Source organism: Dendropsophus ebraccatus, chromosome 13 (genome assembly GCF_027789765.1).
Source record: "Dendropsophus ebraccatus isolate aDenEbr1 chromosome 13, aDenEbr1.pat, whole genome shotgun sequence".
Lineage (NCBI taxonomy): Eukaryota > Metazoa > Chordata > Amphibia > Anura > Hylidae > Dendropsophus > Dendropsophus ebraccatus.
The window spans coordinates 67212461-67238225 of record NC_091466.1 but is presented as its reverse complement, the minus strand read 5'-3'; the positions used below and the strand labels follow the sequence as shown (position 1 = coordinate 67238225).

At 45.2% G+C, this 25765-nt stretch overlaps 1 protein-coding gene across 4 annotated transcripts; it reads right to left on the bottom strand.

The window, feature by feature from the left end:
* Positions 1–4623: 4623 nt before the first annotated feature.
* On the bottom strand, positions 4624–24028 carry SLC25A29 (solute carrier family 25 member 29). 4 transcript variants are annotated; one of them, XR_011359630.1, is made up of 5 exons: positions 23724–24028; positions 14021–14064; positions 8488–8571; positions 5994–7766; positions 4624–5963 (listed from the first exon to the last, which is right to left on the bottom strand). XR_011359630.1 is itself a non-coding variant. In XM_069951254.1 (4 exons), exons 1-4 carry the CDS (start codon positions 23755–23757, stop codon positions 7017–7019), a joined length of 912 nt encoding a protein of 303 aa, XP_069807355.1. In that variant the 5' UTR covers positions 23758–24028; the 3' UTR covers positions 4624–7016. The 4 variants fall into 4 exon arrangements, 1 of the variants encoding a protein (XP_069807355.1); XR_011359632.1 differs by lacking the exons at positions 14021–14064; positions 23724–24028 and adding an exon at positions 12060–12084; XR_011359631.1 differs by lacking the exons at positions 14021–14064; positions 23724–24028 and adding an exon at positions 12045–12078.
* Positions 24029–25765: the final 1737 nt, after the last annotated feature.

The following is a 25765-nucleotide window of genomic DNA, read 5'->3' as shown; positions in this document are numbered from 1 at the left end:
CTTCAGTTTCTATTTCTTTTACTCCACCACTAGCTGAACGGTTACAGGGCTAATACAGCGGCCGCTTCTGTTTTTTTTTTTTTTTCTTTTTCTTGCTGACTTTGTCTCTTCAGGTTTTGCAGCAGAACTGATAATCCTGTGTCATGAGCTCCCGCTATGGCTTTCCTTCATGACATCGTTTTAGCCATATGCACTGTGTTGTTGCTAGGAACTTCTTGGACTTGTAAGTACATGGCTTAGTCTAGGGTTATGGGTGGAGATGAGCAAAACCGCAGTTAGGTTTTCAGAAATGCAGATTGCTCAGCATTTGACTCAGGATAGCTCTCCAGTAAGAGGCTGGGCATTCGGCATTTCGCAAAACCAAACTTGGAGCCCTATTACACGGAGCGATAATCGTCCCGAATCAGGATTATTGCTCCATGTAATAGAGAGAACGATCAGCCGATGAAACGATTATCAGCTACGTGTAATAGCAAAGGTGCAGCCAACGGCTGATGATTGTAGCATAAAATATTAACTCCCCTTACCACGTTCCTGGGTGTCGTCTCTTGCCTTTCCTGACATCTGCAGCTTTGCCTTCTCTTCCGGTCTTTGCACTGACAGGCTGCAACCACTGATTGGCCGGCGGCCTGTTTTGGCCAGTGATTGGCTGAGCGCCCGCAGCCTGGCAGTGCATAGACCAGAACAGAAGGCAGAGCTGCAGATGTTGGGAAAGGCTTCCGAGGACACCTGGGAACTTAGTAAGGCGAGTTAATATTGTATTATTTTAGACTAAAAGCTAGGGCTGCACGGACATCGCTAATGATCTATATACAGCCCTTGCTGCCTGATAGTCGCCCTGTGTAATAGCTCAGTAAATGATTGCCAATCTAGCAGATCGGTGTTTGTTTGCAGTTTTCGATTGGGCCGTGTAATAGGACCCTTGCTGTAGTTTGGCTCCTCTCTAGTTATTGGTTTTATTTGTTGAGAGTTTGGACGTTTAGGCTAAAGCTACACGGGTATGATGCAACTATGCACTTGACCGTATTAGTTTTTCTGTACACAAATACAGATCCATAGGTATTGGATGTACATCCCATGGTCAGTGCACAGACCATATATACAGAGGGAGTGGATTATCGAAACAGAGCCGCGCAGCTATGTCAGTACAGTAGCGCAAAGATTTAAACAGTTTTGGAGCTCCCAGCATCATAATGATACATGATTCTAGGAGTCCCGATAATCCGTTCCTTTGTACAAAGTCTGTATCTAAGTACTGTTGGTGACGTGGATAGGGCATGACCCATGGTTTGCCGATCATTTATGGATCTGAAAACACATCTGTAAATATATGGAAAAGTGTCTGTCAGTTTTATCCACACTTACGGGTACAGTTTACAGTCGTGTGCATGAGGCCTTACACTAAGGTGATGGAGCTAAGGTAACTGAATGCGACATAGGGTCCATTTACACAGAAAGATTATCTGACAGATCTGCCAAAGATTTAAAGCCAAAGTCAGGAATGGATTTGAAAAGAGGAGAAATCTCAGGCTTTCCTTTATGACAAGATCTCAGTTTAAAGTCTGTTTCTGGTTTTGGCTTCAAATCTTTGGCAGATAATCTGTCAGATGATCTTTCTGTGTAAATGGACCCATAGAAAAGGCTGTGACCTGATGATTACAAGAAATCTAAGATTGATTTCTTAAGTTTGTCAGGTCATGGCCATGGTTACTTGGGAACCTATCCACGTGTTTTAGCTGTGACCTAGCGTGATCATTGTAGTGCCACACAGCCATTCTTGGTCACACTTTTTAGCCCTAACCCACATCTGTCAAACTCTTTGCTCTTAGCTGTTGCAAAACTACAATTCCTATAGTGCCTGGACAGCCACAGCTGGGAAATATAGTTGCAATAGCTGGAGCTGAAGGACTGTGTGTTTAATGCCCCCTGCCCTAGTGTAACTGCTCAGTATTTTTTTTTTTTCTAACTTCCATTGTGTATCAATTCCTCATGATCTCTGCTGTAATTCAGTGGTAAACTTCATTGTTTACTGTGAACACAAGTCCAGGTCATGTGATGAAGACACATCTCATTATAAGGATGAGACACATACCTGGTTTTCCCTCACACGAGCAGGGCAGACTCTGAATGCCCCTATTGCATTTGGAGATCTCACAAAGAGTAATGAATCTACACAGAAAAGACTTCTCTTTAGTGTTTGGTTGCAACCCAGCTCTGCTGTCACCTCTGTCTGTGAGCAGGAAATGGTTTCTTTGGGGATTTTCTACTGCTTTGGACAGTTCCTGATATGGCAGCAAGAGAGCACTGTGTCATACTGGAAAGAGTGCACCACTTCCTGCGGGCCATACAGCAGCTGATAAGTTCTGGAAGGCTGGAGATTTTCTAATAGAATAATTCTCTAACTTCCTGACACCAGTGGATGTGAAATCATTACCTTTCTGTCAGTGCTATCTTTAAAGTGTTAGTTTCAGCTCTTTGTAAGTAGGAGCCACATTGATGTTTGAGTCAGGCTCACAAGTGGTGGATGTGATTGCAGCTTAAAGGTGTTAGCTGTGGAGTGTCCCCCCCCCCCCCAAGATGGTCGTGATGATCAGAATGGTTTGTGTGTGTAAAGTCAAGGTTGTCGCTGGGCTGTACCGTTTCTAAGGCAGCCCTATGGCCCTTCTGTGTGCTGCTCTATAAATAATTAACCCCTTAATGGCCAGACCAGTTAATTTTTGCATTTTTGTTTTTCCCCCTTGCCTTCTAGGAGCAATATTTTTTTTTTTTTTTATTTCATCTACAGGGCATTGTAAGGGCTTTTTTTTTCAGGAGCAATCGAAATCCTTTCAATTAACCATAGAATTTATGGTAAAACCCCCCAAATATGTGGTGTGACATTGGTATAGGGTAGAGGATCGAGCTCACAATCACTGTTCTAGTGGAGTTGGGGTTCCAGGCTTTGCTCGCTTACTGAGCCCATACACTGCTCAATAAGAGGGCAGCAAGGGCTACATGGACATTGTTAGCAAAAAATAAAACTAACCCCTACATACCTGTCCATGCTCTCTGATGTCCTGCTATCCTTGGCCCGCTCCTGCCTCTGGGTGAAGTTACAGGCTGCTCCGCCAATCACTGTGACAGCACCAGGAGTGGGCCAAAGCGAGCAGGACATCAGGGACTGTGGAGAGGTATATAGGAGTTGATTTTTTTTTCCTCATACAGTTACCAGCCGTTGGCGGCGCATCACTGTTACATGTAGCGATACATGTCTGGCACCCAATAATTTTAGGTATCTAAAGAAACGATCAGCCAATGATTGTTGTCTCTATTACAGGGAGTGATGGGCGCCTGACACCCAATGATTTTGAACCATATGACATGATTGGCCTATGATTGTTTTATCAGCTGATCATTGTCGCTATTATACAAAGAGGTAATCGGCTGTATTGGGCTGATTATCGCTCCGTGTAGTAGGGCTCTATAGGGCTTAGACCTATGACTGGGTTTCTCCATCTCCCAGCATGTATTCCCTTTTCCCTGTATATAAAGGTTCTTGCTTAGTGTGTATGCAGTGCTGCATCCTCCCTGTCATACCCGGCAGGGGCTTGTATAGAGATGGCACTGTTCTTTTTACAGGTCCATGATTTGCATCTCGTGGCTCTCCCGCAGCCGCTGTGATACGCTGAAACTTCCAGTGCAAACGTAGCTGAGATCCTATGACAAAGGTTAGCCATTCTTAAAGAAACAATTATCATTTTTTTTATTTGCAAAAGAAATCTTTTATTTCTTATATCTACTTAAACATACAATAATCCTATTCCATAGACAGCAAGTGTTCTTACAGACTGGAGACCAATTGACACAAGGCCAGAGAAAGTCCTCTACATAGAAGCCAAGGAAGCTATCTGACAATAAGTACAGTATTGCACCCTCTGTATATACAGTATCTGATAACAGCCAGGAGAAAGTTATTCACATTGCACTGCCTGCAGTAGGTGGCCTGGGAGTGTAATGATACAGGGGTGGGCAAAGTGTGCACCCTATTGCCTTTTTGGTTATATAAATGATCACAGCATGTCACAAAGTAAGACTGCTAAAGTTAGCCAACATTAGCACACCAAGTTGTCAGGACCGGTATTGCAAGTACATTTTGGCGTCTTCAGAAAATGACCTATAGTTTACATGACGTTTTAGTGTTGCACGTATATGAGGATTTTTGGTAAAATTTCCTAAAAATCGTGCAGTTTTCAATTTGGCCACTAGGTTTAAAACTAAGCTGAGATTTCCTGTTGGGTCAATGACAATAAGGGTGGTATTACACAAAGCGATTATCGTTCGAATAATCGTTCAATCGGTCGCATTTGAACGATTATCTTTAAGTGTAATAGTAGACAACGATTAAACGACGAACGATTGGTCGTTGGTCGTTTAATAGGTTTTGAATCTATTTTTATCGTTTGTCTTTTACACATCGTTCGCACATCGTTCGTTTGAATAAGATGTCGTTAGCCGTTCCCTGTTCGTTCGCAAATTGAAAGGGGAGTGTTCTTGAATTTTGTTGCTCCAATATAACCGATAATCTTTCCGTGTAGTAAAAAGAACGATTATTAGGCAACCGCTATTGCGATCGTTGGAGATCGTTAATCGTTAATTGAAAAAAATCGCTTCGTGTAATACCACCCTAAGGAGGAAAGTGATCTGTAAAGCATTGCAGAGAAGAGTGAAACCAGCAGGCAGCAAAAACAATTACAGCTCAGCCTCCCCCTCCATGTGGAATGAGGTCACAGAGCATGCTCACAAATGTGTCCTATACAAAGAGTAGGATCTGAAAATGATACGGGTTTTGGTCATGTGGGAAACATTTCCTGATGTTCGGGTGGACGCTATGGCGAGCACCCAGAATGCAAGCTATTCTAGAAGCTTTATGGAGAGCTTTCCTGGCTCCACCTCTCAGCTGAGTGACACCTCTAGCATCCAATTGGCAGACATGTACTTGTACTACACCACCTGACCACATGGTGTGCTGCACTGGGTTGACACAGTCAATATACAATGTGCAGCTTCCATTCCATAACATGGAACTACTATACTCCTAATGCCATCTACAGGTTGGAAGCTTTATTGCAGTCACTTTCTATTCTGTAGAACACAAAGTAACTTCATCAGGCCATGGAACAAATGAAAAACAGAAAAAGTGCCATCAAAGCCAAAAGAAACCAATCACAATCCAGGTTAGGCTTTACCCCAGCTCTGGTTTGACCGGTTGCATTGGGTAATATCGGCTTTTATGTGCAAGGCCTGCGGTGTTATTGCACGCTATAGTTGAAAGCTTCATACAGTATAATATGTATTTGTATAAATTGTAAGGACTGTATATGCTATCAGATGATGGTGAATATAAATCATCTTGCATTTCCTTATCTAGTTGTAATACTGCAAGTCGCTCGGTAGATGGCGCCAGGTTCCAGTATTTTTAGTGTCGGTTCACTTCCAAGCTGAATTTTCTTCCATAACCAAATGCTGCAGTGAAAACCAGCAAAAATGTTCCATAATTCATCACCAAATAACACGTACCCATCCACATTTTACCTTTCAGTAGTGACAGCCATCCCCCACCAATGTAACTTACTATAAATCGCCATCGTCCCCATCCATGTGGTACATGAAAGAATGAGGGCATCTCCAGCATTTAAAAATTATACATATAAGAGGGTAAAACGGTGGGGGGCACATAACTTAAAAACCGTACAGTAACTAAGTGAAATAAAACATTGTATATAAAAATAAATATTTGACATTAAAAGCTCTTTACCGTCTCTTAAAGCCATATTCACATCGTGGACATAACATAAACCGTGACCTATAATCCATTCAGTCTGTTCTTACTCTCTATGTAACAAAAGCAGCCTGATAACCAATGTTTCCCAATCTGTGACTCTCTGCCTGTTACATAATTACAACTGCCAGCATGCCCTGACAACCTGACTACAGTGCCAGCATGCCCTGACAACCTGACTACAGTGCCAGCATGCCCTGACCACCTGCAGATCTCCAGCTGTTGTAAAACTGCAACTCCCAGCATGCCCTGACAACAGAGGGCAGTGAAGTAGTTGAAGTACTATAACTCCCAGCATTTTGGACATGCTGTGAGTTATAGTTCTGCAACATCTGGTGCTCCTCAGGTTGTCAGGGCATACTGGGAGTTGTAGTTTTGCAACAGCTAGGCAGCCGCACATAGGGAAACACTGCCTTATGCCAAAAGGTAATGAGGAGCAATGGAACGTTACTAAATACATAAAAACTATCAGGTTTATCAGCAGCCAGTAATCCAGTCATTGCATTATGGCCTATGGAGAATTGCAACAGTGACACCTGCAGGTTACGAGGTGGTACTGCACCATAAACTTTAATGCCTATTTACAGGCATATAAAAGGGCAGCCATCAGTAACCCAAAGGAAAACTCCTTTTTCCACTGTAATAAACAGCTAAGGGGTCTTAGACAACCTTCAGAATTTGGAGGCTTGCCCCACCAACATACATGGTTGAGACAGTCACGGTCACTTTCTACACTTAGCGCCCCCAAGATGGCCATTAATTCCAAGTACAGAAATGCTTTGTCTTGCAATGCATTGTGGGAGCCGCTATGTAGACAGACCAACAGTCTCCCCTGCTTCTTTTATAATACTTCCCTCTCAAGCACCCAATGCTTGAATCTGTAATACATCCGGTATAGTTGCAATTGATTGAAATTCTAGTTGCCCCTCCCCCAATGATTCACAATCTCTAAGAGATCTACTAGTCAGTAATATTACAGTAGATCCCATAGGATCTCTAGAAGGATAACCCCCCACATCATCAGCAGCCATGGGAGCAATGTATCCATATAAGGCCACATTGTATTATACAATCGAGATGAACGCCTGCCTATAATGCCTATAAACCCATTATACATATCAGTTATGTACATACAATTTATACAACTTATATAAAAATAACTCTACACTGGGATTGTTCAGAGACTCGGTAACAGATTTCACATGCTGGTTGGCTGCTGCAGAGCCGGCCCGGTGTCACATTCCTTGATTGTTCCTTGATTTTCTGATCTCATGTACATAAGGAACAGGGTGACGGTGGCGAACGTGGCGGCGTTGACCGGAAAGGCTCTGAGCAGCGTAGACGTCAGACCTCTTGTAAAAACTCTCAAGCCTTCAACTTGGTAGCTCTTCCTGACACAGTCCAGAATGCCATTGTAGTGGTTGACTCCACCAACGCCGTCGGCTTGCAGCCGTGACTTGATCACATCAATGGGGTAAGTCGATAGCCAAGACACGATCCCTGACATGCCCCCGGCAAACAGTAGCTTGGGGATGATGAAACTGTCATTGATCTCACAGCCCAGATACCTGGTGAGATAGTCGTAGGTCAAGAAGTAAAAGCCGAAGCTTGGGGTCTCCCTGAGGAAGGTGGTTACCATGCCTCTATTGATCCCCCTCAGTCCTTCTTTGCGGTGAATCTTTACCAAACAATCCAAGGAATTCTTGTAATTCTTGGACTTGGATTTGTATTCGCCAGTTCCTTGAAGCTGCATCCTGGTCTTTGCCAGTTCCATCGGGCAGCAGATTACGCACTGCATGGCGCCGGCTGCTGCTCCGGCCAGAAACTGGTTTAGTGGAGTGTCTGTGCCGAGGTGTCTGATGGCGTTTCCCTGAACTCCGAACACAAGAGCGTTGATGAAGGTCAATCCCATCATTGGTGATCCCACTCCTTTGTAGAGTCCCCATGCCTACAATGAAGCATAAAATATCTCATTGTGGATTTAAGGGGTCACTGTAATTTCAAACAATGCCTTCAATTAATACAAATAATATCTATTTGTACATTTTTCCTTATCCAAAAAAAAACTACCCTAAAGTGTTGGCCACTAGTTGTCTCTCCCTTCTCTGCAATCTGCTGTCCACTTCCTGTTGTCATGTGAAATCTGAACAACTAGATCAGGACAAATTACAAGATGTAGGCGAGGCGAGGCTTAGCATGTGCTCTGTGCATGAGAGGAGGAGAGGGAGCCTGTCTGCCTGCTGAATGTGATACACACTGTTCCTCACAGGTAAATCAAGGCTTCTTGCTCATCCATAACCACTCCAAGTTCTAGGCAGCTGTGCAGATACCAGTGGCAACTAGAGATGAGCGAACCTGGAGCATGCTCGTGTTGATCCGAACCTGAACTTTCGGCATTTGATTAGCGGTGGCTGCTGAAGTTGGATAAATCCCTAAGGCTATGTGGTAATCATGGAAATAGTCATTGGCTGTATCCATGTTTTCCAGACAACCATAGAGCTTTATCCAAGTTCAGCAGCCACCGCTAATCAAATACCGAACGTTCGGGTTCGGATCGACTCGAACCCGAACCCGGTTCGCTCATCTCTAGTGGCAACAATATGGCTGTATGCCCATCCGAGAATATGATACATATTGTATACAAGTCAGAATACAGAGACAGTCCTTACCGTTTCCTGCTTGATAATGGATTGGAAGCAATGTATGGTCCCACGATAAAGCGGCTTGGACACGCTCTGAACCTGCAGTCGCACCTACAAGAGACGACAGCAATGGTCATGAAAAGAGCTCCTCCAGCACGATGCATTGAGGGATAGCAAAAGTTTATCATAAGGTGTCACAATAACGCTGCTGTCGGCATACAACTCTTTTTTTTTTACATTTTTTATATATTTTTTTTATTTGGCAACGATCATAAGACACAGAAATGCGATGACCAGATGATAAGCGAGTGATGGGATTTACAATGAGGGCGCTCCAGTCATTGTAGCTACGTCCACTCTTGTCTGGTTTTGGCCACAATGTGAGTCACACAGTATTGTAGCAGAATAATGGTGAAGCAGAGGAAGAAGCGGAAGAAGCTGACCTCAAGGATGGAATAAGACATTCAACTGCTGCCGAGACTCAGAAAGCCACCAAGACCTATTTGTCCTCACCTACTGCTAGACCAAATCCCACTTCCTCTGTCCGCTTCTAGCAAAGGTCCTGCTTCCCCCTTTATTTCTAGCAAATGTCTCTGAGTTACACCTTCCCCACCCATTGGTATAGTCCTGCCCCCATCCACTCCTACAGCAAGCCTGTGACTCCCACCCCCATCCACTCCTACAGAAAGCCTGTGACTCCCACCCCCATCCACTCCTATAGAAAGCCTGTGAGTCCTGCCCCCATCCACTCCTATAGAAAGCCTGTGAGTCCTGCCCCCATCCACTCCTATAGAAAGCCTGTGAGTGCCACCCCCATCCACTCTTATAGAAAGCCTGTGAGTCCTGCCCCCATCCACTCCTATAGAAAGCCTGAGTCCTTCCCCCATCCACTCCTAAAGTCTGTGAGTGCCACCCCCATCCACTCCTAAAGAAGGCCTGAGTCCTGCCCCCATCCACTTCTCGAAGAGTCCAACTCCCTCCCCCCATTTACTCCTATAGAAATCCTGTGAGTCCTTCTTTCCCCACCCACTCACAGCCTGTGAGTCCCTATCTATCTACTCAATCAAAGCCTGTGGGTCCCGCTCTCCCCTTTGTGCCTTTGTGTCCTGCTCCTAGAGACAGGCTGTGAGTCCAAACCCCCCCATGCAGAGCGATTGAGAAGTTTTCCTGTAGAAGTTCATATACAGTGAATGCTACCATCAGTGTATGTCCCTTTAATAGCAGTAATCCTGATGGGGGCATCGGACCTCTAGTAGAATTAGGGATACTCCCCCTTCCACACCTCTCTGGCGCTACCAGCAGATTCCAATACTAGAATAATCTAGAATAACACTCAGAAAGTTACGCAAAACGTGATAGAAGACAAGTGTCTATGTTATGACTGAGCGCATAATCTCCATGTTTTGTTATATAACTCGTCTCTGGGAACGCCAGCCCCCGCTCCCTCATACGGGGGGGGGAGGTGCCTCAAAGGAACAATAACAAAAGACTTGTGCAATATCAAGGTTTCCTCTATCAGAACAATGCTCGACATCTCGGCTGCGGCTACTGTGGAAACTTCCTATCTATCACGTGGTGCGATGATCTGCAGGGGGCAGTAATACAGGGCTTACTTATCTTACTGTGTATGGGAATTAAAGGGGTCATTCTGTCTCTTCTCTATTTACAGTTGCAGCTAATGTCCCATTCACCTGAATGGAGCAGCACCTGGTAAACTGAACTGAATGTGAACTGGACCAGATGTAGCTGACTGGGCCTGTGTTCCTCACTGGCCCGGCTCTGTATTGTGGAGTACATCTAAGCCCTGGGTCATCCACAAACTTCTGAGGAAAGCAACTTCGGCTCTTATACCAAAGCTGTGAAGCCTATGTAATTGTATGGTATAGTGGAGTATAGGGCAAATCAGGATGCCGATGCCATAAATTGTGGGCAGCGCCTTAAAGAGTAGAAGTGTATGTATCTGTAAGGGCAATATAATGTTGCAGTAATATGTGTGTATACATACGGCAGAAGATTGCAGTTAGATATTTGTATGTATCTGAAAGTGCAGTAGAAGGTTGCAGTTACATACGTGTATGTATAGAGGCAGTGGAAGGTTGCATTAGGTACATGTATGTATCTATAGGTATAGCAGGTTGCATTAGGTATATGTATGTATAGGGGCAGTAGAAGGTTGAATTAGGTGCATGTATGCATCTATAGGTACAGTACATGGATGTGGTTAGATACACATATCTATGGGTACAGCAGGTTGCTTTAGGTATATGTATGTATCTATAGGGTCAGTAGATAATTGCGTTACGTACATGTATGTATTTATAGGGGCAGTGGAAGGTTGCATTAGGTATCTATAGGGGCAGTGGAAGGTTGCATTAGGTACATGTATGTATAGGGGCAGTAGAAGGTGGCATTAGGTATCTATAGGGGCAGTAGAAGGTTGCATTAGGTACATGTATGTATAGGGTCAGTAGAAGGTTGCATTAGGTATCTATAGGGGCAGTAGAAGGTGGCATTTGGTATCTATAGGGGCAGTAGACACTTGTGGCTAGATACATATATGTACAGTAAGGCCGGTGCCCTATACGGAGCCTGGATATCAGCAGAACACTGCAGCCTGACCTACGCACAAACAACATACCAGAAAGCAAGGACAGGGAGCCAAGGACACACGGGTACATTTAGCTCCTAAAGTAAACACCAGCTTCTTCTTAAAGGGACCTCTGTCTTGGTGCCACAGATGCAACAATCGTCATATACAATATACTGGTCTATATGGGAAATAATCACTTGTATGGGGAAGAGATAGAGGGGATGGGTGTCCTCCTCCATATCCCCCTATAAATGGATTCAGAACACCATGCCCCTCTCTAGCTGCTTCTACCCCTTTGTTTGCAAGAAGAGGGATAGGGCTAAACATAGGCACTACACAGCATGATCCTGACACCCCTCCCCCATACACATGCATGCTCGGGCCAGCCAAGCATGCATATAATCTGAATGGGGAGTGGGAGGAACACTCCTCTAGTAGTGAAAATCCAACATGGCTGATCTTTTTGTCTCCTGACAGCTGGAGAACAGTCGGGACGCCCCAATACACATCAGAAGGTGAGCGGGTCTAATGTGTATAGATAGGTAAGAGGAGTGTGACAGTGAGCGTGCAAAGAACGTCTATTGTTAATAGGGGGAGCAAACAAAACATGGCTATGATGAAGGGGGGGTGAGCATGCAGGAAAGCGAGGGACACAAAGCTGCAATAAACCATGATCGGGACTGATCAGGATCCATGATAGGAGATAGCAGTGTCCAATGAGAAGTGAAGACGACTTAAGTTATTCCGACAGAAGACGTTTATCAATCCTGGCGCCCCAAAAAAAAAAAAAAATATTGGAGCAATTGTCCATCGCAACCAATCAGATCAGCAGATCCAATCAAAGCAGAAACATGATTGGTTGTTACAGCAAGGGATCCGCTTTCTCTTTGGCGCCAGTTTTGATAGCTCTTCCCCTCCCCCCCCCCCCCCCCCCCCCCCCCTAAACATTGTTCGAGAAAATACAAGAATCAGTTGGATAGAAACGAGAATTCACCTGGGAAATACTTACTGGCGGGGAACGCTCTGCGAAACGGGCTCATCTACAACAAAGTAACACTTTTAAGGCATCCCCTAGCTTGGAGAGCAGAGGAAATTAAAAGCAACAAGGCAAAACATGACATCATATATAAACGTGTATGAGGAGGTAACGGCATTAGACATGAGAGACGGAAACACCATAACCGAACGAGCACAAACCATTCATCAGAACTCTTAAAGGGGATTTCAGCAGCCCACTGCTCCAACCGCTGGGACCCTCACCAATCACTAGAACCTTGTATACGCTTTATGGGGGCCTCCCGACTCTCCACCGACAGATGATGTCAATGAAGAGAAGGGTTGATGGATAATCCAATGTCTATGGGCACCCTGGGAGACACAGCCAGCCACCCCCATTCCAGCAACCGGTGGGAGTCACAGCAGTTAAATCCCCCCCAACAAGTCTAACAATTACCTGGAATATTTCTTTAACATTGTTTTTCTAATAAACTTCCAATGGCTGCTGGCTGTCAGGTTTTTGTTCACATCTAGAGGCCAAAAAGACTGTACAAACCTAATAGTTCTCACAGCTGAGGGTTTGTTACAATGGTATTTAGTGGTATGGTTGGTACCCAGCAGTCTGTATGACCACCTTTAATGGGAAAATGGGCAAAAGTTGCTCTTTCTAGTACTTCACCAGACCCTTGGATACTACATAGAGCAGCTGTTCAGTTCAGAGGGCTTGGTCACAGCTGGGATCAAGAAAAGATCAGTGAACTCAGATAAAGCTGCAGGAGGGCTGGTGAGAAAGGATGAAGCAAAGTCATCTGAGGGTGGATTAGTTGGCTCTATTAAGACAGTTTGCTCTTCTTCCCCCTGTGGCAGGTTGTAGTCCTCTCTGAGGGTATGTGCACACTACGGAATCCCGATGGAACACCTCGACAGATGGCGGAATCTTGCAAACCATAGAATGAAACCTATAAGAGCAGCGGAGATGCCAGTGCCTGAGAGTGGGTGCGAGCTGCGGAATCCGAAGCGGGTGTTCCACTGGGATTCCGTGGTGTGCACATACCCTCACTGTCTCTATATTGATATGTTACAGCACTCAGCTCATTAGATGGATGGGAAGAGTGACTGAGCATGTGTGTCCTCCAGCACTTATGCTCAGTCACTCTCCCCATCCAACTGATGAGCCAAGTGCTGGAGGACACACATGCTCAGTCACTATCCCCATCCATCTAATGAGCTGAGTGCTGGAGGACACACATGCTCAGTCACTCTCCCCATCCACCTGATGAGCCGTGTGTCCTCCAGCACTCAGCTCATTAGATAGATGGGGACAGTGACTGAGCATGTGTGTCCTCCAGCACTCAGCTCATTACATAGATGGGGAGAGTGACTGAGCATTTGGGTCCTCAAGCACTAAGTTCATTAGGTGGATGGAGAGAATGACTGAGCATGTGTGTCCTCCAGCACTCAGTTCATTAAGAGGATGGAGAGAATGACTGAGCATGTGTGTCCTCCAGCACTCAGTTTATTAAGAGGATGGGGAGAGTGACTGAGCATGTGTGTCCTCCAGCACTCAGCTCATTAGGTGGATGGGGACAGTGACTGAGCATGTGTGTCCTCCAGCACTCAGCTCATTAGGTGGATGGGGACAGTGACTGAGCATGTGTGTCCTCCAGCACTCAGCTCATTAGGAGGAGGCATCTATGATGTTAAATGGTGGGACAGGTTCTTTAAATGTGCATATAGTCTACTTTAATTCTGTAAATGAATAAAGTTTATTGGTTTATCCTACATTAAAAAAAAAAAAAAAAAACACAGGTAGTTGAGTGGGCAGTGATGTTTAAAGAAAAAATTCCACCTTAACAGGCAGCCTATGTCTAAAGACAAATTAAGGTGGAATTTCTTTTAAAAGGGCAAAAGGTGATATCTCCTTATTTCAGAATATGATACTTCCTATGCAATCTAATTGTAAATGTAACCCACCTTTACTGTGTCAAACGGATGTCCTACTAATACACCGGCAGCACCTGAAAAATAGAATAATACACAAGTTAAATGGTGATACTACTTCAGCTCATCACATGACCAGATCTTCTAATGGTGTGTTTTACACAGAGAGATTTATCTGACAGATTTTTCAAGCCAAAGCCAGGAACAGACTATTAACAGAGAAAAGGCCATAAAGGAAAGACTGAGATTTCTCCTCTTTTTAAATCCATTCCTGGCTTTGGCTTCAAAAATCTGTCCGATAAATCTGTCTGTGTAAACGTACCATAATACATAGCTGTCAAACCCCAATGCATTAGCACCAGGGCTAGTTACATTGTAATCTGTAGTCATAGCACAACATGTTCCTGCCGCACAGGGAAAGTTTACAAGGTTTAACCCTGTACACATACCTTCCTTATCTTCTGCCCAAGGTTCACTAAAAGCGGATTCTAGTAAAGCACATGTATAATGCTGTAAACCTGACCGCATTCTCCTGCTGACAGATGAGGTCTTATGAAAATTGCTTGTTCTATATCATCAAATAAGCGTGTTGTGTGTGTATATATATATATTATATCATACATATCATTACATCATGCATAGGAAGCTTCAATCCAATTCATCCACTGCTGTTTTTACAAGCGTTCATCCACGCTCTCCGCCACCTTTCAACTATAGACATGAAGAGAGGGCAGATAGGATAGAAAGATAGATCTTTCACCTACTTCTCACTACATACAATCCGCGCACCTGGGACACGTGTTACAATCCCTATAGGATTTACGTGAGCAAACTTGACCAAAACGCAGGACAATGTGGACTATGCCGGCAAGATAAGAGAGCAAAGTTTAATCCAATGTAAATTTCAGATCTTAGATAAGAGGGGTAACTCACAGCACCGGTGCCCTATATACAGACATGTCCCTGAGCCAGAGGAAAGACTGACAATTGGTGGGTCAGGTCACTCCCTGTCTAGTGGATACTCCAATCCCGACAAACGTGGACCAGTTCACCCAGCGAGTCCATGAACTGGAGATGGTCACCAAAATCGGACTATGAATTATCCATGTCAGACTATGAATGGCTTTACTCCATTATTGGAGGCCTACAGACATTGAGCACTACTGCTACTATCGGCTAACACTGGCACAACCAAGTGGCATCCACTGATCTAGACCTGAGCTCTTCATACCACCAGACGCCATTGGTGTGGACTGTTTTCTGGGCTCTTCTCATGATCCTATCCATTAGGGCCCTATGACACGGGACGATTATTGTGTGAAAAATCGTTATATTGTTCGAATTTAAACGATAATTTCTGTGTAATTGAAGGCAACGATCGAAAAATCGTTCGTGTGTCATTGATCGTTGATTTAGACCTGAACCGTAAATTGTTAATCATTCGCTGTAATTCCACATTCGTTCGCTCAAGTTCCGCATTTTTTCACTAATTGTTCAGTGTAATTGCACATTGTCCATTGTTTTGCTGGAGATGGAATAAACGATCATAGTAACGATCACAATATTGATCGTATCTTAAGACCATTGTTCTGTGTAATATGGTGAACAATTTCGGGGTTAACGATAAACAATCTAGTTTGCGATTGTTTATCTTTAGTTGTTAATCGTTAAAAATCGCTCTGTGTAATAGGGGCGATGGGGGCCCGATCAATAATGTAAATGAGCTAGTTTGCTGGGGCTATTACACGGCCCGATAATCGTTTAGCGAGGGCTGCAGGGACATCGTTGCCGATGTCCTTGCAGCCCTTGTTTAAATGCCATGCTTTACCTAAACATGTTGCAGGTCTTCTCCTGCGCTCCTTCCTCCCGGTCTCGCGCGCAGCTTCGGTGCAGCCTGTGTGAGCTGACAGACCATTCAGCCAATCACTGGCCGTGGCGGTCCTGACCTGTGATTGGCTGAGCCCTCTGTCAACTAATGGCCCTATTTCACGGGTCGTTTAGAGGAGCAAACGAGCGCTCTCAGCGCTCGTTTGCTCCTCGTTCGCCGCTCGCTGACGCCGCTATTCGACGCGGCTGCAGCGAGCTGGTGAGTGCGGGAGGGTTGACGGGGAGCTGTGTGGGGGCTGCCCGGGTGATCGCTGATCGTCCGGGCAGCCCATAGGATACAGCAGCGTCTGCTGCCGATGCTCCTATTCAACGGAGCGACGGCAGCAGATCGTTGCTGTATCAGTCGCTTGTTTTTCAACATGTTGAAAAACAAGCGACTGCAACGATCAGCCAACATGAACGATGTCGGCTGATCGTTGCACTCTATTCCACGGCACAATTATTGTCCGTAGCGGCCGATATCGGCCGAATACAGACGATAATCGTTCTGTGGAATAGGGCCTAAAGACAGGCTGCACCGAAGCTGCGCGCAGGACCGGGAGGAAGAAGGAGCGCAGGAGAAGCCCTGCAACATGTTTAGGTAAAGCATGGGGCTTGTGGAATCGTCGGTTGCCCGCCGTGAATCACTATTCCACGCAGCGATGCACAGTCGGTGTCCGAAAATTTTAGGTTTGAACCTAAATAAACGCTAATGACACGATCATCGACTGATCGTTGTCTCTATTCCACAGAGCGATAATCGGGCCGGTTCGGCCGATCATCGCTCCGTGGAATAGGATCCTTAGTGTGAACTCTGACTCTGCGGTAGACGACCATCTTAGCGCAGGTTACTTTTTTAGCTCATGTTCCCATTAATATTAACACAGAATCGAACGTGTTAAGTAATTACATGGAAATTGATCCGGCTGAATCGGAGCTTCTATTTTTACACCGTGAAACCTTGTAAACGGAAAAAAGTTGTGACTGCCAGACCAGGCCGCAGCGTGTCAGTGACATTAACTCTCTGTGCTCTGGATCAGTGGTGCACTTCCATCATGGCCAGAATACAGTTCTATTATAAAACTACAATACCCATTAGGCCTGGACAGACAAAGCTTTAGCTCAGGGGTAGGGAACCTTGGCTTTCGCTTTGGCTGTCCAGACCTGATGGGAGTTGTAGTTTTACAACAGCTGGAGCACCAAGGTTCCCTACCTTTGCTTTAGCTTTGCAACAGCAGGAGGGCCATGAGTTTGACACCATTGTATTATACACTATACGCCTAATAGTCCTTACATATAACACTATAACCACTACATGACCATAATGCACTTCTATAAGACTCTATTCATAGAGTACAGGGTGTTTCCGCGGACAGCGTATATACTCCAGCACCTATGGCTATCTTTATCATGAAATATAACACTGGTACATTATGAGATTACGTTCAGCCCAAGCACGATATAGAATACCAGGAAAGCGGAGGCCTGCACAGACATCTCACCATGACCTTACATACACTTGTAGCTGCACATAACTGAGCGTATTCCATATGTCATCTAAGACCTTCCCAGAAGACGGCGATTGGTCTCTTTAGGGGTGTGAGTGAAACGTAAGTCTCAGGGATCTCCTCCGCATCCATCCCAGGCCCGAGCTGAGCGTAAACAAACCGGTCCTGCAAGTCTCAGTCTACTGGAAAACAAGTTGGCTTTTCTGATGTTAATAGAGATCTGCTCTATATTTGCCAGGGGCAACAATTAGTATGGAGAAGCCCTCTAACCACACACCGCTGGAAGGCTAGAGTCCGAGAGTGGACGGGTCCTGATCATGGACCAGGGATCCAATATTAATCTAGCATTAGGATCCTGGTTTTCATAGGGAAGAACGGGGGAGTAGAATATCAGACATTGTGTTGTGTGGACTTCATTTAGCCTTAGGATGGTATTTCGATTGTTTATCGTTAATCGACGAAAAATCGATCAATCTCAAACGACCGCTATGACGAACAATCTTAAATCGTTCACCCTATTACACAGGACGGTGATCGTTACTGACGGTCGTTCCTGTACTCGTCTTTTCCTGGCTGACAGACCAGGGAACGAGCGAACGACGTGTTATTAGACCGAACAATGTTCGAACGATTTGTGATTGATCAACAATGAAAATAGTTCCAGATTCTATCAAACGATCAATGATTTCTTGTTGGTTGTTTAATCGTTGGCTGCTATTACACAAAACGGTTATGGTTTAAATCCGAACTAACGATTTTTCGAACAATAACTGTCCCGTGTAATACGGCCCTCAGTCTGCCTGATCCAATACATAGTCCAGAGTTTTTGCAGAGGCTCAAGCCCCCCCAGCTCTGCGCTGCAGACTATTCCCAAATATTAACCCAAGCCACAGCTGCAACAGACCCCATATAGGCAAAGGCAAGATGATCAAACACACCCGACTATGGGTCAACAGATCCCACCGGGTGCTAAGTGCTAATCTGGGAGTCAAGACCTAGATCTTACTGTATGTAAATGCCAGGAATGTAAAGTGATCCCCTCCATACACGTCCCAGTCAGACACACCAAGAGGAGTTTAACACCTAGATGGGGGAGGGGTGGAAGTCCATTGCAAATCACCTCCAGTCCCTGCAGATCCTTTAATCCTGGACTATACCAACACTAGATCATCAGCTGATCTCCATGTTATTGGAGTCAATTGTAATGTTTTTGTTGGTCGGGGTCTAGGTGTTCAGACCCTCATCGACTGTTGGAGCCAGAAGAAGCACTTGGCTAAATGCTTCACTCCCTGGCTGCAGGAGATGGACTCCATAGATTCAATCAAAACTTTTAACGTAAAAAGTTTTTAAAGTGAAAGTGCTGAACCCCCTGATTTCTATGGAACCGTCCCACCAAACAAGACTCTGGAGGTCAGAATCGGATATGTTCACTTTTTTAGTTCTTGGGAAGGTAAGCCACCAGCGGAGTCTGGCAGCGGCCTGCGCCTAGCTACCAATTGAGAACACATGCACGCTCAAGTGAGTGTGAATGGGAGGATTGGGAGACATTGCTGTAGGCCGAAGGAACATATGGCCGGCTGATGACTCAGAAGCATTGAAGTTCCTAAAATATAACTTCCCCCCCAAAACAAAAACACAATTCAGGACAACTGTCCTCCACAAGTGTAGGGTCAGGACTTGGTCTTTTTGACTTCCCCACCCCCTCCTGTAGCTACATGGGCCTTGTGTCCACTCTTCAAGATTCTCTAGGATTCCCCCAGTGTCTTCCAACAATCCAAAAAAAAAAAAATGTGTTTCTTGGAGATCAACCCAAGCCTGGAAGTATCCAAAGGAAAGGAGGAATACAGTATGCAAGTATCAATAATAATACCTCATGATACTTCCCTCCTCCCCCACTACGAAGTAAGGGTACTATTACACAGGTAGACTACAGCCCAATCAAGATCAACAGGATTGACGCTTGTTTACTGGACCCATTAGATGGCCTAATAACCGAGCAGTAAGGGCTGCATGGATATCGTTAGCGATGTCCATGCAGCCCTTGCCCAAACACCTGACACCTTACCTCTCCCCGCTCCCGGTCTTCTCTCCTGTGCTCCGGAGCTTACCGGTCCTGGCGGCAGCAGCAGCTTCTAAGTGGACTGTCAACTGACAAACCACTCAGCCAATCACAGGCCAGGACCGCCGCTGCGGAGCACAGGAGAGAAAACCAGGAGCGGGGAGAGGTAAGGTGTCAGGTGTTTGGGGAATTGTCAGCCGTCGGCCACGCATCACTATTACACATAGCAATGCATGGTTGGCACCTGATGATTTAAAGTGACTGTACCACCAGGCCCAGGGTGAAGCACTGGAGGTGGGCCGACCCACCCTTAGTGGGAGGAAACCCCAGACCCTCTATGATAGGATTCCATTGATTCTAATGGAGTCACGTCATGGAGGGGCTGGGGTTTCTTCCCACTAAGGGTGGGTCGGCAGCACGCTTCAGCCTGGGCCTGGTGGTACAGTCACTAAGTTCCAAACCTAAACCTAAAAAAAATGATGATTATCAGAGTGATAATTGTCCCGATTCGGCAGATTACGGCTCCATGTAATTGGGCCCTAAGGATACTTAGCTTAAAGGGGTTATCCAGCGCTACAAAAACACGGCCACTTTCCCCCCTACTATTGCAATTAAGCTCCATTTACTTCAATGGAACTGAGTTTCAAAACCCCACCCAAACTGGAGACAACAGTAGGGGAAAAGTGGCCATGTTTTTGTAGCGCTGGATAACCCCTTTAATAACAGCCAAGACATAGCCTCTCCGGGCCACAATAGGTAGCACAGTCATCATTCCGGCTTCATATCTGTCCCGGCTGCTGGTTTGTTACATTATTAGTGTGATACCCGGCCAAGGATGTCTCATGCAGGACAATGGAAGTAGTGTGCGAGCTTTTCTAGGTCTTCTGAAGAAATTGTTCACATCTTGGCTTAGGGTTTAGACCAGGGATGGGGAACCTTCCGCTGTCAAGCTGTTGCAAAACTACAATTCCCATCATGATGGGAGTTGTAGTTTTGCAACAGCTGGAGGGCCGAAGGTTCCCCATACTTGTTTTAGACCAATTTGGTAAATACCTAGATTCTGATAGGATCGGCCCATTACATACCTGCAATACCTGTTTAGTTTTTCATTAATCTTTAGATTGTGGACGCTTGTGCATAAAGTGCCCCGAGCATCGGTGCTGCAGGTTCCCATCCACCCCTCCCGGGATTACCTGCTACGTGAATGCAGACACTCACCAGCCCCGTCCACCACATACACTCCTGTAGTTTATGGCAAAAACCAGTTACAACTGGGTTAAGAAAGGACGTCAGTGTCTACAGGTAGAACGCAACCAACCAGACACTATTGCTATGGTTGTTTATATCATAAGGGTTGAAACAGAGTTTAAAGATGGCGTAGCAAAGAAACTACAATACTCATCATGCCTGGACAGCCAAAGCTTTAGCATGATGGGAATTGTAGTTTTGCAGCAGCTGGAGGGCCACGAGTTTGACCCCCCTATAGCTATAGTTACACCCCTGTTCCCAAGTGATTATATAAACCTAAAATCTTGAGTTTGACTCAGAATAGACTCATAGACGGCGGAAACATCTGCTCCCGCCCATTGTAATCAACAAGTACAGTATAATTATAAGGTAGATCTCCACCTTCCAGGTATCTTCTCACCTGAATCCCATAATTTTACATTCAGGAATAATAATTAGTATTCTTTATCCCAGTGATCTCTAACCAGCTGTTACACGAGGCAGTCAGGGCATGCTGGGAGTTGTAGTTTTGCCACTTTGGGTGCAGTTTAGATTCTCAGGGCATGCTGAGAGTTGTAGTTTCGCCACTGTGGGTTGCAGTTAAGACTTGGGGCATACTGGGAGATTGTAGTTTTGTCACAGCTGACTAGACCCTGGTTGGATAAAATTGCGTTAGTGCATAGAGTGGATTTTCTTATATATGGAAAAAGTTGTGAGGAGTTGTAATTTTGCAATTTAGACTCTCAGGGCATGCTGGGAGGTGTAGTTTTGCCACTGTGGGTTGCAGTTTAGACTCTCAGGGCATGCTGGGAGTTGTAGTTTTGCCCACTGGGTTGCAGTTTAGACTCTCAGGGCATGCTGGGAGTTGTAGTTTTGCCACTAGGTTGCAGTTTAGACTCTTAGGGCATGCTGGAAATTGTGGTTCTGCAACAGCTGATGAGCCGCTGGGTGGATAAAATTGCATTAGTGCAATTACAACTGGAAAAAGTTGTAAGGAGTTGTAGTTTTGACTATCAGGGCATGCTGAGAGTTGTAGTCTTGTGACAGCTGGAGAGCCACAGGCTGGAAATCATTGCTCTGTCCTAAGCTAAAAACATGGATGTGAAGAGACCTGTAATATAAGGAAAGTACATGTCTCTGCAAATAACAACCTGTTCCGTCACTTCCTCCAAATGCCATATGCAGCGCCGGCCTTCTGCATGACTCACATCTACCAACAATTGTCTGTATTCTATTCACACAGTATTCACTATAAATACAAGTGTAAAGCTATGCACTAGGAGGCCGAGGCGCATGTATAAAGCCCTGGTGATTTTCATGCAGATCACATTGTGATGGCATCAGCCGGAGCACATTCATATGCAGCTGCACTGGAGCCGGCCCATAGGGGATGTGAGGACACAGATCTGCTGCAATCCTCCTCCTAATCTCCCAAGGAACTCAAAGACGACTCCAAATCCTCCAGTCCTGGGTGGAAGAAATTATCTCTGCTGATGTCACCTCCTTATTTCTGGTGTAAAAGCCTTATGTATAGTGCAACGTGCCCATTGTACACATGTAATAGGGCACGATAGGTAATCGTCAATGCGGCAGAAGGAAGTGAGAGCGGTGGGTGATTTATAGTGATAGTATACCACCCACATCATGTATATAGGTATATAATACATGTATATAGCATGCAACGTGTAAAAAGAAATACACACTATGCAAAGACTCTGCAAAACTACAACTCCCAGCATGCCCTGCCAGGGCTTATTGTGCAATATGGCAACAATGAATAGTCAAAGGAAAGGCATGTATGACTAGGCCCTGGATAGGTCTGACTAGAACGGAGTAAGGAACCTTGGCTCTCCAGCTGTTGCAAAACTACAACTCCCATCATGCCTGGACAGCCTTCGGCTGTCCAGGCATGATGGGAGTTGTAGTTTTGCAACAGCTAGAGAGCCAAGGCTCCCTATCCCTGTACTAGAATAAGGGCTCAGTATCTCCATTGTATCCTATGTTATTGCCATGTATTCTTAGCAAGTGTTCCCCAACCTGTGACACTCTACCTGTTGCAAGACTACAACTCCCAGCATGCTCTGGCAGAATTGTACAGAGCCGCCGTTTGAGGTAGACTGTTCTAGGCCCTATTGGAGATGTCATATAGCGGACTGCAGTTTCCCCAGATCTGAGAACATCAATATTTATGGTTAAAAGATAAATATTTACAATATAACTATATATATACACATATATATATATATATACACACACATATATATATATATATATATATATATATATATATATATATATATGTGTATATATATATATATATATATATATATATATATATATATATATATATATAATGTAACAATCACTGCCTCATCCCACACAATGAATAATACTTGGTGGCATTGGCTGCAAATTCCAACCCTAAGCCTGGACGGAGATTTACTATGAGGCCATATTCACACACACGCAGTATATTGGGCCATAAAACATTATTGAACTAACACCTGGTTGAGTTAAAATTTTACGACTGTAATTTTATAGAAATAAAATACAAGTCTACGTTTTTTTTTTTTTTTTGGCATGTTTTTCTAGGCCGATCTCGTGACCTAAATTTAAAAAAAAAAAAAAGCTTAAAAAAAATGTGGAAAAAATGCAAAAATTGTTAAAAATACATAAAAAAAAATAAATGGAAATTAAAAATAAAATATGGAAATAAAAAGGCGTAAAGATAGAAAGATGATGAAATTTTCAGCACTGGAAATAGAGCCTTAGGTTGGATTCACATGATCATCGTGACGCAGGTTCCGTCTACAGACCCCGTTTAAATCAATGGGCACCGCTTTATCATTCTTTATGCTCCAATGACAAAGCAGATGAATGAAAAAAACAAAAAAACAACAAGGTAGATGTGTACAGATTGTGAATAGAATACAACTATGGCCCTTATATCACCAACCATGGCAGGTATGAGGCTTAGTCTATGGCTATAGGAATAGGCTGCCTGTCCCTTTAAGACCATGGCATATAAAGGGCATGAAGCTAGATGGCAATGACTGATCGGATCAGCAGATCTCACCTCCTGCGCATCCAGCCAGGAAATCCAGCGCCATTCCTCCTCCCGGGATGGATGCAGATGGTACGATGCGTCCTCCTCCTCAGTGCCAGCTCCAGGTGCCCTCTGGGGGGTGGTAAGGACGAGGAGGCTCTGGGGTAGTAGTAAGGACAGGGCTCCTCCACTGATTTCAGGCTCCTATAATGAGGGCAGTGCTCCTATAGGGGGTAGCAGTGGTCTCCACTAACGATGCTGCTGCTATTGATGATTACAGGAGCCCCCTCCCAGAGCTCGCCCGATGCGCCAGCCTCACTCCAGTCCTTTCTGTGTGTGACGCCGCCCAACAAGGTGCAAATATCCTTATTTAGGAGCCGCGTCCTGTCCAATCAGCGGCGGAGGAAGGGACAACACCCCCAGCCCCCGGCTTCTTACCACGCCCACCCGAGGAGGGGAGGGGGCGGAGCTCGCAGCATCCTCCACGTGATGACATAAAAGAGAAGAAGCCGAGGGGGTCTGAATAATAGAGAGGAGGCGGGAGAGGAGTGTGTGGTGCATGAGCAATGCCGGCTCTGCTACATCATGTGACTGCAGCGCTGCTACCTGGGACTGTACATAGGAGGCTGCTAATAAGAGTGTCACCTACACAACAACCCCCATAACACAGTGTCATCTACCCAACAACCCCCATAACACAGTGTCATCTACCCAACATCTCCCATAGCACATCTACACATCCCCCATAACACAGTGTCATCTACACATCCCCCCATAATAACACTGTGTCATCTACACATCCCCCCATAACACAGTGTCATCTACACAACAACCCCCATAACACAGTGTCATCTACACAGCCCCCATAACAGTGTCACCTACACAACCCCCATAACACATCTACACAACAACCCCCATAACACAACTACACAGCCCCCCATAACACAGTGTCATCTACACAACATCTCCCATAACAGTGTCATCTACACAACATCTCCCATAGCACATCTACACATCCCCCATAACACATCTACACATCCCCCATAACACATCTACACATCCCCCATAACAGTGTCATCTACACATCCCCCCATATCACATCTACACATCCCCCATAACAGTGTCATCTACACATCCCCCCATAACATTGTCATCTACACATCCCCCCATAACACATCTACACATCCCCCCATAACATTGTCATCTACACATCCCCCCATAACTGTGTCATCTACACAACAACCCCCATAACACATCTACACATCCCCCCATAACTGTGTCATCTACACATCCCCCCATAACACAGTGTCATCTAAACAGCCCCGATAAGTGTCATCTACACATCCCCCATAACAGTGTCATCTACACATCCCCCATAACAGTGTCATCTACACATCCCCGATAAGTGTCATCTACACATCCCCCATAACAGTGTCGTCTACACATCCCCCCATAACTGTGTCATCTACACATCCCCCCATAACAGTGTCGTCTACAGATCCCCTATAACACAGTGTCATCTACACATCCCCCAGTGTGTCAGCCAGCAGTGATCTGCTATTCTCTGTTATCAGCCAGTCTGAGCTGGGGAGAAGCTGACCGCACTGTCCTGTGCAGGATAATGTACGGCCTTTACGCCACGTCCGTCTCTATTAATAAATGTGGCATAAATCCAGAGTGATTGGATTTACATTGCAGGCGATTATTTGGGTTGGGGATTACAGGGATGTGACTGGACAGGAGGTCAATGGGAATAGCTGAGAGGAGGCAGGGGAGGGCGCAGACATGGCCGATGCTCTGTAGGTTTAGGGCGAGGGGAGTGAGGGGGGTGGGTAACCCAAGCACCTATAGCCGTAAAGGTGAAGAGGGCCGGTACACTATGTCACAAGTCTAAAGGGGAGGGGGCGCAAGAAAGTGGATGCAAGAAGCTTACACTATCCAGTGACGGATGAGGATTACTGGGTAAGAAGAATTGTGAAGGTTGTCTGGGATGTAGCAGAGCCGAATTATCATGTAATGCAGCAGCCCTATGTAAAACCGTATGAACTGACTAACTCAGCTCTGCTTCATTG

Excerpts from the sequence above, each read along its gene's own strand:
- SLC25A29 (XM_069951254.1), bottom strand. The coding sequence starts at position 23,757 with ATGGCGCTGGATTTCCTGGCTGGATGCGCAGGAG. Across the intron at positions 14,065-23,723 it reads CCTGGCTGGATGCGCAGGAG|GTGCTGCCGGTGTATTAGTA; the intron begins GTGAGATCTGCT and ends TCTATTTTTCAG. Across the intron at positions 8,572-14,020 it reads ATCCGTTTGACACAGTAAAG|GTGCGACTGCAGGTTCAGAG; the intron begins GTGGGTTACATT and ends CGTCTCTTGTAG.